This window comes from Panthera pardus, unplaced genomic scaffold (genome assembly GCF_024362965.1).
Source record: "Panthera pardus isolate Hobbes unplaced genomic scaffold, ASM2436296v1 HiC_scaffold_12, whole genome shotgun sequence".
NCBI lineage: Eukaryota > Metazoa > Chordata > Mammalia > Carnivora > Felidae > Panthera > Panthera pardus.
In genome coordinates this window covers 89,829,371-89,843,213 of record NW_026526677.1, presented here as the reverse complement: position 1 = coordinate 89,843,213, position 13,843 = coordinate 89,829,371, and the positions used below count along the sequence as shown (strand labels likewise).

The following is a 13,843-nucleotide window of genomic DNA, read 5'->3' as shown; positions in this document are numbered from 1 at the left end:
ATTTTCACCAATCTGCAGAGCACTCCGTCATCTCGTTACAGTTAATAAAACGAAAGTTAATGAACGGTTTTGGGCTCAGCCTTTTTCAGCCTTCAGGATGAAAAAGAGACCCTAACCACTTCATTCACAATTGCAACTCTGGGTGGGGACATACCCAGGCACTGGACAACAATAGCATTACCACCAGGCTTGCTCAAGAAGCAGCAGTGATAGGAAGGGTGCCTTATCTGGCATAATGTCTGGCCATCTGGAATGAAGTTCGATCAAAGGTGACCTAACAGGCCAACGACTCTAGACTGAAGCCAAAGGCTAGCATTATGTCCTCCCAAGAGCCCCAACCCGTATACGTGTGGTGCTAAGTGGTAACAAGCGGGAGATGAGGTCTCTAATCTACTATAGGAAAGCAACTGAGGTAAGCAAGGAGTCTTCTCGTTCCTTAACGTGGACAAGGACTGCAGAGGTGAGTGAGACAACTGGCACTTGAAGTTCAATTCGGGAGCTACTTCTGGGCACGTGGCAATGACGCGGTCACTTTTTGTGCCTCAGTTTCCTCATCTACAAAATGGGGCCAGAGGAAGAGAGAACACTATTTGACAACACAGAATGCTCCTCTGTAGCTACTGCAATTGAAAAAATAATCGGAGACTGCTATGTTTTTCAGGGATCTGGGAAGCATTTTGCTTAGGTCTATCAAACAGATAGGAAAACACTGGGCCACTTCTCTCAGATTGTTTTGTAATTGGACGGGGTTCATAATGTATCTTCAAACAAGAGAAAATGGAGCTTTCTGATTGTATCAGTTTGATAACCGTAAGCAGTTCACAGTAAGGTAAGAAGGTACATTTTGGCGGAAGCCAGCGTTGCATTTGATGTATTCTTAACTCAGCTAACAGGCAGCCTTTCAAGCCACGTTATCTGCCCCCACATCTTGACCTAATTTTACAAGTTGCCATGGGAGCCCAGTGAAGGTTGATGCAATTTTCTTATCTTCGGAGGAAGAATGTAACAGTGCAAGAGAATGTGAAAATTCAGTTTCTAACTGATTTCCACACATACAGTGCAGTAACTAAGACATCACATGAAGAAGTGAAATGCAGTCCTTTGAAGGTGATAGAGACAAAGACCCAAGCTCCCTGTGCGTAATGGCAGGGAAATGACTCTCTTCCCAGCTCGGAGGACGTATACATACACACTTTAGCTGAAGCCAAGTACTGGTGATGGAAACGAACACGGCTCCTCCTGTGTGGCCACACATACTCTGGAGTAACAGAATTTTAAGGGAATGAACAAAAAAGGAGAGAGAAAATAGGTGTGACTTTAACAGGCAATAGAAAGTTTGCCAACACTCATACAACGCTTTCTGCTTGCCAAAGGCCTCTTCCAAACTTCAGCTCATCTTAACATGTCTGCATAAGGCCAGAGCCCCATCTCTAGGAATCCCAGGCACGTGCACGCGCCGCGGCTGGCGGAGGAGGCTGAACAGGTATGTTCCATCCCCTTCCCCATCCCCTAGAGTGGACCTGAAATGATACGGGACCACAATGAGCGGACAAGGGCAAGGGAACCACCACAGAGCATTCGTTTGCAGTGTGGACAGATGTCCACCAAGCACTGAGCCCAGGGAAAATGTCCCCAAAATTTGGGCTGGCCCCCCCACACGCCTAACAAATCCTGACCTTCATGCAGACCACAGCAAGAAGAAAAAATCTAGTCCAAGTCTAAGGACAATTCTCATTACACGAATTCGACAAGATCATGAACCCTCAAGGGCTACTCCTGGCCCTTATCTGCACTCAACAGTGCTCAGAAACATTTGTTGGAACAACTGGTTTGTTACAACTGAGCTCCCAACCCACACCCCCCATGCTTAGTATCATGCCTAGCACTCCTTTGCTTCATTAACTGATTTAGTGCAATTACATTTGCCCAGATCTCCCACCACCAAGATAAGGATGAACACCTTCCACTTTACTAAAAGTAGAAAAGGGTACAAGGTAAATTTGCCTAAAATCACACAGTGTGGTAGAGCTGGGGGGCAGCCCAGGGGACTTCTGTTTTCTGGGCTATTGTTCTCACCACCATATGAGACAGGGTGAAAAGCTGTATCCCCAGTCATAAAGCAAAACTGGATGGTGAGATGCTTAAAACGTGCTTTTAAAGGCAAGTGGCTGCTTTAGTCTTCGAGGCCTTTAACTGACAGTAACCTTCCCTCTTCTTCCACTCACTGGGTGTTATACTCCCTTAGAGAAAGAGAGAGAGAGAGACAGAGAAAAGAAGGAAGAAAGCAAGAGCACCTTTTAAAAACAACCCACTCAGGGGCGCCTGGGTGGCTCAGTCGGTTGAGCGTTCAACTCTTGATTTCAGCCCAGGTCATGATATTAGGGTGTTGTGGGATTGAGCCCCATGTCAGGCTCTGTGCTGAGCGTGGAGCCTGCTCGGGATTCCCTCTCTTTCTCTGCCCCCCTCTTGCACACATTCTTTCTCTAAAATAAAATAATTTTTAAAAATCCATCCAAATCAGGGGTGACGTCAGCCATAACTCAGACCTCCAGAGCACACCTGTATTTCTGCTGAAAGAACTTTCTGACACTCCTATCTATTTGGCTCTGAGCTGGACTTCCAGGGAAGCCTCACGGGCAGCAGGCTGATGCTGGGCTATCTTGATGGCAGCTCATGTCTCTTTGTATTCCACATTCATTCTGAATTCACAGTTCATCCCTTCCTGTCTCTCCCTGAAACAGGGACACTTGGAAAGATTCTCAGATAATTCTTTCGAGGTACTAAGATCATCTCAGTCAAAACCCTTTCAGTCACTCTTGTAGACTGTTAGCTCGGCAGGCTTCTCCCACACAGGAAATCCAATAACTAAGACATGTAACACTTGCAGAGGGGTTTCTATTAGAGGCAGAGATCGGGCTGCCACCCCTCCCAAAAACTCCTAGATCTGCACAACGGCCAGAGATCCTGACCAGAATCTTATCCCGTGAAGGGCGACCGAAACCATCAGGCTTTCTCTGGCCATAATTTTCTCTGGCCATAATTTCTCAGGCATAATCTGGCCATAAACTTTAGAACTTAGGGGTCAGTTTCCTTAATTTCAGTATCCACAAAACCACCCTCCCAAGCCAAGTTTTCATGATCACATACCTAGCTAAGACAGACTGATGAAAACTGCCATAGGAGAAACATTGATTGTGGATACTGGTGGTGAGAAGGGTGATTATGGCAGAGAGAATACAGAAACGCCTTCAGCGAGGGGAAACTAAGTTCAGGACTTGGTACTGGAAGTCAGGGTTGAGGCTGAAGAAGGGCTGGCCTTTACATTCGGCAAATGGCAGAGCACAGATCTCCCCGCGCCGCGAGAACAGAAGCAAGCGTGACCAGCTAGAGACCCCGCCACCTCCCAAGCCCACACAGTCATGCTGGAGGTTCCTGGGTCTTTCCTTTCTCCTCCTAATTAAGCTGCATGACTCCCCACTCCTTCCTCAGTATCCAACTGGAGTCCGGGGCTTAAAATACCCAGGAGCTGAGACTACAGGAGCCAGAACTCTTATACACCTTGAAAGAGGCTGAATATATTTTTTGAATATACACCTTGAATACACTTTTCCTCATTCCAGAAGTCATTAATGGAAAGGGGCAAACTTTCTAACAGTCTGTTGTCTGGAGATGGGAGAGGACTCCCTTGGAAAGCAGCACTTTTCCACATGCTAGTGACATTCAAGCAAAGACTGTGGGAAGCTACCGTAGAAAGAACAGGGTGCCTTTCTGGGTCCTGACTCTGTATAGACCTTGTTGCTACCTTAAAACACAGAAATAATAATTCCTGGCCACCGCTTCATGCAAGGAACTGCACCAGGAGCTACATGGAACATACAGCACGAAAGACACACTCCCGAACTTTAAAGGTGGAGTAAATTTTCTCAGCCTTTGAGTCGTTCTCAAAGGTCAGCTGGCTTCCCTAGTAAAACCCTGAGAGTTCCCTGCTAGAAGAATGAGGATCAAGCCCGCTTTTGAGATCAGCCAGGCACCGCCCTAGAAACACAGGTATGACGATTTGCCTCCATCCACACGAAGGGTGCCCCATGTCAACCTGTCCAGGGTGGAGTCAAGTACAAGAGAATGGTGGCCTACACAACAGAGTAACCGAAGCTTAAAATAAGCTCCACTCAAGCAACATAATTTCTAATTCTTAGAAAACACTACAGTCTTCTAGAAAGGATCTGACAGTTAACACATTAACGCTCCTTGGATATTTCACAGATACCCTCTTCAAAAGCCTCCAAGGTTAGGCAGCACGTGGGCTACGACACGTTCAGACAATGAACTGTTTGATTACCCAGATTCTCCATCAAAGCCTAAGCTCTCAATATCCACCTCCCACACCCCATGCTCTTTCTTCATTCACTCGTAGAAGAAAATCAGTAATAGAGCTAAGTGAGAAAAAAAGCAAGGGTTTCCCAACAGAGAGGCCAGGATCTGGACAGTGTAGGGTGACCAAGGGAACTTTTACCATTTGAACGGCCAGCCAATTGAGAACTCCCCTATAGAACAATCTAGAGTGTAAGCCATTCCATGATGCCTCTGAGGGAGAAGTTTTCCCTACCACTCTTGGAAATGATCCCTTGGGATAGAATGACATTGTTTACTTCCAAAAGTCAATGGCTATTCACAGAATGGGGGGACAGATGGATCGGACGTCTTAGAGGCTTGTTCGTCCCAGCTCCCCCGCAAAAAAGAAAGAGGCTGACTTCAGTCTCTAGGGACATGCACACGGTGCCTTCTACTGAACCCACCCATGGCAATAAGCACACAGAGGCGGCTGAGGTGGGGGCAAGGTGCCTACCTGTGTAGCCCGCCAGGGCGGCAGCAGGAATGACAGGCTTGTCCTTGTTGAGGTCAGCACGGTCACGCACATAGTCCTTGAAGGTGCCCTTGGGCTTGTGGTTGGGCAGGGCGGCTGGATAGTCCTCTGAGTCGAAGCTGTCATAAGAGGGGACGCGCTGCAGGCTGTTGAAAGAGGACTGGCTGCTCCAGGACTGGGTGAGGCGGTCACAACTGTCGTAGCTCTCCACGCTCTCAAAAGAGTCCTGGCCTCCGAGCTTACCTGGGGGAAAAGGAGGTGGGAAGAGGGCAGGGGGAGAGGAATTGGGAAAAGACAACTGTAAAAACCCTCTCAGTGACGACAGATTGCTCATCAGACCCGAAGGAGGGTTGGAAGAATGGAGAGGCCAGTGGAAACGGAAGCATATGGGTGTCCGGGGGGGTAGGGCGCCTCACTGGGCCCCATCCGCGAGCCCACCGCCACCGTGTTGTCCTGTGTTACAGCCCCTGGGACAGAGACTCAGCTGCATGTTGCTCTTATCAGTCAGAGGGGCACAGGAGTGTTCAGAACCAGAATTCCAGAGCCAGAAATCCAAGAGCAGAGCATCATACACGGTATTACAGAATTTCTGGCTGACGCAGTAGACTCAACGAAGAGATAAAGAAATCAGAGCAGTGTCAGGCTTAACTCCCTACTCCAAATCAGGCCAATGAGATGATTTCAAAAGGCCCAATTTGGCAAAATACTTTGGTCATAAGAAAAAAAAAATTTCCACTAGACTAAGAGCAGATTCACCTTCCTTGACCTTGGAACTGAAGTGTTATTTTTTAGCATTTTTCCAAATACTATTTTTAAATGAAATACATGCAATGCCTCTATGCCTTCTCAAATACAGAAATAACTTATGAGATGCTTTTTTCCAAGAGATTAAAAAACAAACAAACAAACAAACAAAAAAACACTATCGCTCTTCTATCCATGTTCTTTGTCCTCTCCAAGTACAATTTTGTACTTGGAATTTATACTTCACTGGGGGAGTGTGGCCAATAAAAAACAAAGGAGCTGATTAAAGAGTTAAGGTCCATAGCAATGTCAGAAATCCTTTACTCTAGGAGTTGCTTCAGGCATTCTTAACTGACCACAAGATCATGCAAGTTCATTAATTTCCCAAACCAGGTTATAAACAGCTGCTATGATTGCATAATAGCTCCTAGAGAAATTTCCATTGGCAAAAATGCCATTAAAAAGGAGACTAACCAAAAAAATAAATAATTTGGAGGAAAATAAATGTATCTAAAAGCTAAAAAGCTCACAGGAATATGTTCTATGTTCTCCTTCCAGGTAGTTTTCAGACAACCTAAACTAAATCACGGGAGACTAAATGGCCATCTCGATTCAGCACTAGCCAAGAGGCAAAAGGATGTGACAAATGTATATGCAGAAATACTACGTCAACTCTCAGTTGTTCAGAGGTGGCTGGTCCACTAGAAAGCTTAAAGCCCAGAGTAAGGTTGGCCTATACAAGCTAACACTGGTGGGTTTCTGGTGTATTCTCCCCTTCATAATAGTGGGGGTTGTGGTTAGCACAGTGTAATTCAAATATTTAATTATGGCATCCAAACTGAAACTAAATATATACTAATTGGGAAGGAAGATATGTTGCTCATAAAATTTAAACAAACAACCAAAAAATCCAAGATAAAAGGTATTCAACTAAATATATACTTTTTTGTAAAGCCACTGTTACAGATTTCCTGAGCCCCTTATCCCCTCCAATACTGCTTTTAACAGAAAGGTAGTTATTTACCTACTTAATCTCATTCCTTCCTCAAATCATCCATTCGAAGAAGAGTAATCTCCAGAAGTCAAACCAAAGAGCTCCGTGGGTTACTGGCTCTGCCTACCCAGTCCACTGGCACGTTTGCAAGTCTTTATTATTATGACAAATGAAAGAATTGTCTTTTCCAGAAAATTCACATTACAAGACTCAAGAAAACAGCCTACAACACGAATGCAATAGCTTCTTTTGAACAGAACAGGAAATTTTGTGGTGTCTCATAAAAAGGTGTTGGCTAAGACCAGCTCTCCATCTTAATGGTCATTCAATTTCTCTGTGAGACAAACACACCGATAGAAAGCCGAAGAAAGAGAATTTTTCATGAAGAACACCCCACCCGAGTCGCCAATATTTAGGTGGTATTGATACATAAATCTCTCTGAGCCGATTCTACCTCCGTCAGTCACTTTTATATTTGGAGGCCATGGAGAATGGAATTTCCACGAGCAGGACAGCTGAGTTTCCAAGGAGCCCCAATAAGCAAGGGCACTAAACTAGGCCATAACCACCCTCTGGCAGCCTCTCAAACATGAGCCAAATGTAACTCAGTGGAGAGTTGTGGTTTATGGCAGTAGGCTGCTTTCTTTTAGCTCTATTTCACAATCCTGGAGCTGGGAACCTTCGTTTACGGGTATTTTCTCCAAAAATGGGTTGAATCCAACTGGATTAGGCACTCAGTTATGCTACTGTGCTCATGCAGGGAAGCATGTACTCTCGAAGACGTCCACTGGCAAGCTTCTCGGAGAAATGGCTTAGAGCAAGTTCCGTCCAAAGCTATCGGACTCCACCAAAGAGACCTCAGAGCACTCTGAACAGTGGATGGGATAGCCCCACAGCAACCCGCTGCACAGACTAGCACAAAGACAGTACTCAGAGTCCAAATAAGTGGGACACAGAAGCACTTTGTATACTATAATGCTGTACACGAATACCACGATTATTACTACTAATAATCTGCTAACAGTGATGCATTCATTCGAACCAATCACACCATGGCCGTTTCCGTCAGCCCCTGGAAGATGTCATGTTTGCGGAACTTCTCAACTGCAAAAAAGCAGCCATGAGCAAAATGGTCTTCCTCCCCAGTTCGTGTGGTCAGTCTGTCGTAAGGGAAGGAGAACGAGGCCAGAGAGAAACACCTCGCGCCCCTTCGTCTGGGTCACTCTCTGGTCCACAGTCACTGACCGTGGGGTCGGAAGGATGCTGGGGCCCAAAACCAAGAACGAGAGAAGGAAGGGGAGAAGGGACAATCACACAAGCGCAAAGCCAGACGCAATTTAAAAACAGCGTGACGGCAGAGCTACCCGAAGTTATGCCACGGCAGAGCCCAGCCCTCACACTCGGCCTCATCGCATATATGTACAGAAAGCCCCATGAGAAAGAGTTCTACTGCTTTGACCTGCCTGGAAAAAAAAAAAAAAAAAAGTGCACACATACACATGTGTGTGTATGTATTTAAATAGACATGCACCCAAAAATAAAAAAAAAGAGTCAGAAAGGGGAAGGCAAAACTGGTTCCACCCATCCCCTTCGGTCTGAAACACAAACACCCTGGGGCCCTAAGACGGAAGATTACAGGTTCAGATTTTGCTAGGGACTTTCCCTCTGCAGGGCCTACTGCCTACCCTAAGTGCCTGCTGGGAGGAAGTGTAAGCCTCACACTCAAAGAAGATGACAATGTGTATGGCCCCTGGTGCCTGTAGAATGATTCTTCAAAGTAAAGAGGTCTTTGGGCTCCCCTCTGAGAGGCTCAGAAGAGGCAGCAGAGGGATTCATCACTGAGCAGAAATCACTCCGAGGCCAGCCCAGCCTGTCTTCTGTGGCCGAAGTGCTCAGAGCACCAGCTCGAGGAGCTTTCTCCTGTTCCTCTTCCTGTTTGTAATTTTTCTCCATTTATCCATTGGAAGAAGTCTTTTTTTTTTTTTTCCAACTTTCTAGAAATCAGCTCATTCTTCCTCGACGAACAAATATCTCCTGACAGAAGACTACTTTTCTCAGAAACAAAACAATCTGGACACTTCACAAGGCGGGCTTGTGCCTCTGAGTGTTGATGTCCTGATCTTAAATTCGGGTGTGCTTGACCTTTCTTTGCTTTATAAAGTCAGTCAGCTCTATCTTGAAACATTTACTTCCCTGTCAGTGAATGTTTTATCATTGTCCTAAGAGTCATGTCAACAAGAGTACCTTCTTTTGGAAGCCTCTGGCCACCTTGTTCCCTGGTCCTCTAGCTAAATATTACACATTTCCACCACACTGCTGATGACCGATTCCAAATAATCCACTGGTTAACCATCTTGTGTCTTCCCAAACCAAAGAAGTCACCGGAGGCTAGAGAGCCCAGGCGAAGTAGAGGTCATTCAGATACCAAGCCAGGGTCTACGGTCTGATGCAGAAATACTCTAGGAGGAACACTGGGGCACATGTGGAGTTCAGGGCTTTCCAGGAGGGTCACCTGAACCATTTTTAACTGGTTGTGTCTTCTTGAAGCAAAATTCTCCCAAAGAAGATAAATCACACCTTTAAAAACCACCACATTCAACCAGTTATTATTTAATAAAATATCTTACCCAAGTAAGAAATGTGACTGGTCACCATGCCAATTCCAGCATGGACACCATGCTCTTTGTCATGATGGTGGACCTGGCTAAAATTCCAGGTTGGAAAGCCCTTAATATCTACCTATTCTTGGGACCTGGAAAACTCACAAAGTTAGGTAATTTCTCGGAAACCCAAGAGCCTCTAGAGAAGAAATCGGACCTACCACGACTGGTCCTCCCCATGCACATGTTGTCTGGGGTTACAACTTCTTGTTTGATGGCGAAGTAGTCCGTCTGCAAAGTGTCTGTCTGCAGAGGGTCCCGGAGAATGACCGAGGGGTAGTCGTTCTCATACTTGAGGGAGAGGAGTTCCTCTGAGCTGATGGGATGGAGAGTCTGGTAGGACTCTGTAATGAAGCTAGGCTCTGAGAACTCCGAGGGAGGAACGCACTGAGCATGCTCGATACCATAACCTGGAAACAAAGAGCGTGTGCCATTGGAGAGAGGGCCAATTTGCACCTAAAATAAGCACATCTTCACCATTTACAATAGCCTCACAAGCTGAAAACAAGCTTACTACCTTAAGAGATTGAAAGGAACATATTTTAAGTCAGGAGGGCCTGGGTGTTTAACCTTGCTCTACTACTGAACAAGATACTTCCTTGACAAGATACTTCCCTTTTCTGGCTTAATTTACACATCTCTAAAATGGGGATGATTGCGATCTTCCTCAGAGCGTTGTGATAAAGATCAAAGGAGAGTGTATGTGTAAACTGCCTACCAACACTTGCCATCTTGGAGTGAATACCACTGTTGTTATTAGAATAAAAATCATAATAAACCGGTAAAATGAAAACAACCTGCTCAAGACTCCCTTCCAAAGCAAGGCCATCAGGTAAGAACAGCCCTACCCTAATTCTCTTCTTCTGGCCACCTCTCCAGTATGGTTAGGTTGTCATATCTGCTAGTAAAAGGGAAAGAGAAAGGGCCACAGCCATATCTCTAACCCAACCCTCTGATGGCCAGCATGGTACACGGGATCAAATAAGGTCAAAGTTCAGGGGTCAAGTTGTAGTCTCTCTGCATGACCTTTATGCTGAAGATATCAGAGGGAGAGATCCTGGCGTGGAGGAGTTTGCAGGTTAATAAAAACATCAACATGTAAATAGGTTGAAGCCTTGTGCCTTGTGGGAATAACAAAATAAACAAAAATAAAACAGGCTACAGTTAAGAAAATATTATTTTCCACAGAATTACCACAAAGGAGCCTGAGATCATCTGGGACAGGAATCCTTTCCTAGGTCCCCATCATAGGAAGAAAAAAAACCACAGGAGATGAGTGAAAGGTGAACTTACTAATGAAGTAATCCGAGGTATAGCGGGATTCTGGATAGGTAGGGTTCACTCCATTAACTTGATATGGTTTCACATCCTCTGTAACAGACAGGGCGAGGAACGAAACAAAGAGGTCAACGGGCAAGTAACGTTTGGCCTAAAAGGACCTTGGACACAAGGACTGCAATGATCTCAGTCCCTCTTCTAAGAAATCTGCATGTTCATTAACTGAGCTGGTGTCTGAGTCTACCCTGACTGGGGCCTTGTCTAGAAATGAGATCACAAAAGTATGGCTAAGTCTATTATTTCAGTAGCTGCAAAATGGTATTTAATATCTTGGAAAGAACACCAGTGAGTAATCTCCAAGGGCTGGGAAGGCATTCCACCCTCATTCTAATGGACGTGTGTACCACATTACCATCGGAGGCTTGGGAAGTTACCAGAATCGGTGCCCAACACTCAGGCTGATGCGTTCCAAAACCTTTCAGAAACATATTACAATCTTTAGGTAGGTTGATTTTAACTTCTTCTAACAGAAGTCTGGTTTTTGTGTTGTGTTTTTTCAATCGCCCCCACATTTCAAGTGTGGGCCCAGAGGAGAACAGGACACCGGTAAGGTGACTCTTTGGTGGATGTGGCAGGGCTTGTACAAAGAGAGAAAACAGTTATCACCAACTGCTGCTGGTGACCTAGTGCTAACTCCCCTTGGAAGGAGAAAGGAATGTAGGAGAATTAACTAAGCACAGACAAGGTCTCCGCTGAACGAAGGTAAATTCAGGATCCTCTCATTACCCTGGAATCCAGTGCCGTGACCTCAGCCATTGTACGGAGGGGTCTGATTCTGTTTCACCGTAAGAATCAGACATAAAGAGGGAGTATTGGTTTGGGTTTTTTCCTCAGATACCTGATAGCTTGTTGGGAGCAGAGACTGCTGGGAAAACAAGTTTATGCCTGCACCAAAAAAACAGTTCCCAGTCGAGATAAAATGATTAAACTCTGCTTTAGCAGCTTATCAGATTGAAACATCCCTGTACCTTTGGCCTTCCACCCCACCCCAAACAGCTATGTTCTGTTGCTCTAGTTTAATTACAGAACAAAAGCCATAGCCTCCATGCAAACACGCTGCTCAGCTCTTCAAGGATCTGAAGGGAGATGGTTCTTTACTGCCTCTCCCAGTAGAAAATGGGTAGGACGAGAGGACTCGTGTTCGCAAACATCTTCAATTATTTCCCCATCTGCCTAAATTCTATTCCATTATGCCTTGGCGGGGAGCAAGTAAGCCACACCTGTCTTAGGGACCCAGAGGCTCCTGCAGGAGTCCATATTATGATACAAAGAAGGCAGGGCAGGAAGTTCAATCAAAGAAGACCTACGTTTAAGGAAATGAGCGATCTGGAGGAAACCACCTAATCTGCCCTCATTTTACAGATGAGGACACCAACGGCACCCGCGCTACTCTTCCCATCTCACGGGGCTGTTTTGAGAATCCAGAGACAACACGTATTTGAAAGCACTCGGGGAACAAGGAGGTGCTGCGCAGTTATTAACGACAGCTGTGATCACAAACGCTCCAGAAACACCTGGCGACTCCATGGAGCTCAAGAGAGGGAAACAGCGTATCAGTAGAATATATTTGGGTTACACGGTCTGGTAGAATCCACCTTTGTGTTTATACGCCAATGGTTACATCAGATCTGTTATGAGCCTGCCCCATCTCTTCCCTCTATAAACAGGTCACTCGTGTCAACACGTAGGAGTGGGTGTTTGTGCAGTCACAGGGACATGTCGGGGTTTCAGGAAGCCTGTGCCCGGCCGTCCTCAGGCCTCAGGCGTGGTAGCCGCAGCGAGATTCATCTAGTTCTTGACTGCATTTATTTATTTATTTTCCGGCAGAGGCTGAGGAGAAGGAAGATAACACCTCTGAGCCCAGAGGAATCTAATTTGGGGCTCTCCTGAGCATCGCGGAGTGGAAAATCTCCTCAAACAAAGGAAGGTATTATATGGAATAAAAGTTCTAATCCGGAGCTCTGCTCCCCGCCCCCAGCGTCTGCGCCACGGGCTGGAGCTGGTGACCACAGGGAAAGGGTGGGCCTGGGTCAGAGAGGCCACCAGGCTTCTAGGCTTACAGTCAGCTGGAGGGCACCGCTGACTGCTGGTAACTGCAATTTATTTTAAGAAGAAATTCAGAAAAATAAGTGCAAAAACACCCAAGTTTGCCGCCTGCTGCTGTTTCTATACTCAGCCAGGACTGTGGTACATGAGTCACTTGGTCCAAAAAGGTTGGAAGAGGCTCGTAGGGGAGGCCATGTCATTACAAGGTTGCAACATGGTATCCTGACATGACCCCGGTGTCTGTTCTGGATGACAAAGGTATACCACACTGCTGTAACCCCAACCCCGTTACTGGGCAGGGAAGCCGGTCTTATTAGTTAGCTCCGAGCATCGAAGCTTTCTTGCAGGATGTGGACAGGTACCACACTGCCATGGATCAAGGGAATGGGTATGAAGACTGCCAGGCAAAAAACAAAAACAAAAAACAAAAAAACAACTATCTGTCTTGGAGCTGGCCGAAGACACTGCTCGAAGAGAACATGAGTTTAAGATAAAGACGGAGATGAGAATTTTGCATCACAAGAAGCGTCCAGAGTGCAATCTTGTGAAATATTACAATCTGAACCCCTAATACATAGGAGAAAGAGAAACTAACATTTATTAAGCACCTGCCACACGCCAGCCTGACATGCCTCCACAGCCCGTATTAAGACCTCGAGGGGACACCCACACATCATGGCATCGATGTCCCACCATTGGGTGTGTCCCCTCACCTACCGCTGCAGCAGCCCCACCCGGCCTCCACACCGTTACCTTTCTGCAGGATTTCGAGATGTTCCCACAGAATGTCCCCGACGAAGTCCGGGGCCAGCTCGAGAAAGCAGTCTTTCCCTAGTGCACAGAGAGCTGCTCCATTCATACAGAACTTCTGGAAGTCCACACCTTTCAGGCTGAACTCATTCACAGCCCACATCACCCAGTCCCGCACATGGGTTTCTGTCCACTGCCGGGGGTCTGAGGAAAGAGAGCAAAGGGAGATCCAGCAGGTCACGTTTTACCTCTTGCCCAAGCCCCAGACAGGACATTAAAGGATCTGAATGTACTGAGGATGTTCTCTCATTTACAGATTTAGGAAGCACCCGCCTATAAAGGCACGTTGTGGGGCACCTTTTATAATACTACCCCCCAACACTCAACATCCCCAGCTTCTCTATCTCGCCAATCAGGAGATCACTATCATCGACCAAAAAGTAATAC

The 13,843-nt window shown here is 46.2% G+C and overlaps 1 protein-coding gene across 6 annotated transcripts in view; it reads right to left on the bottom strand.

Moving 5' to 3' along the window:
- The window catches only part of ETS1 (ETS proto-oncogene 1, transcription factor), a 132,540-nt gene that overhangs the window by 18,213 nt on the left and 100,484 nt on the right, over positions 1–13,843 (bottom strand). For 4 of the 6 annotated variants that reach the window (XM_019421387.2, XM_019421388.2, XM_019421391.2 and 1 more), the window contains 4 exons: positions 13,400–13,600; positions 10,556–10,633; positions 9,424–9,672; positions 4,847–5,107 (listed from right to left, as the gene is read on the bottom strand). In XM_019421387.2, coding sequence (XP_019276932.1) covers positions 4,847–5,107; positions 9,424–9,672; positions 10,556–10,633; positions 13,400–13,600 — 789 coding nt within the window. The remainder of the gene's footprint in view (positions 1–4,846; positions 5,108–9,423; positions 9,673–10,555; positions 10,634–13,399; positions 13,601–13,843) is intronic. The other 2 variants (XM_053900267.1, XM_019421393.2) reach the window with 1 other exon arrangement.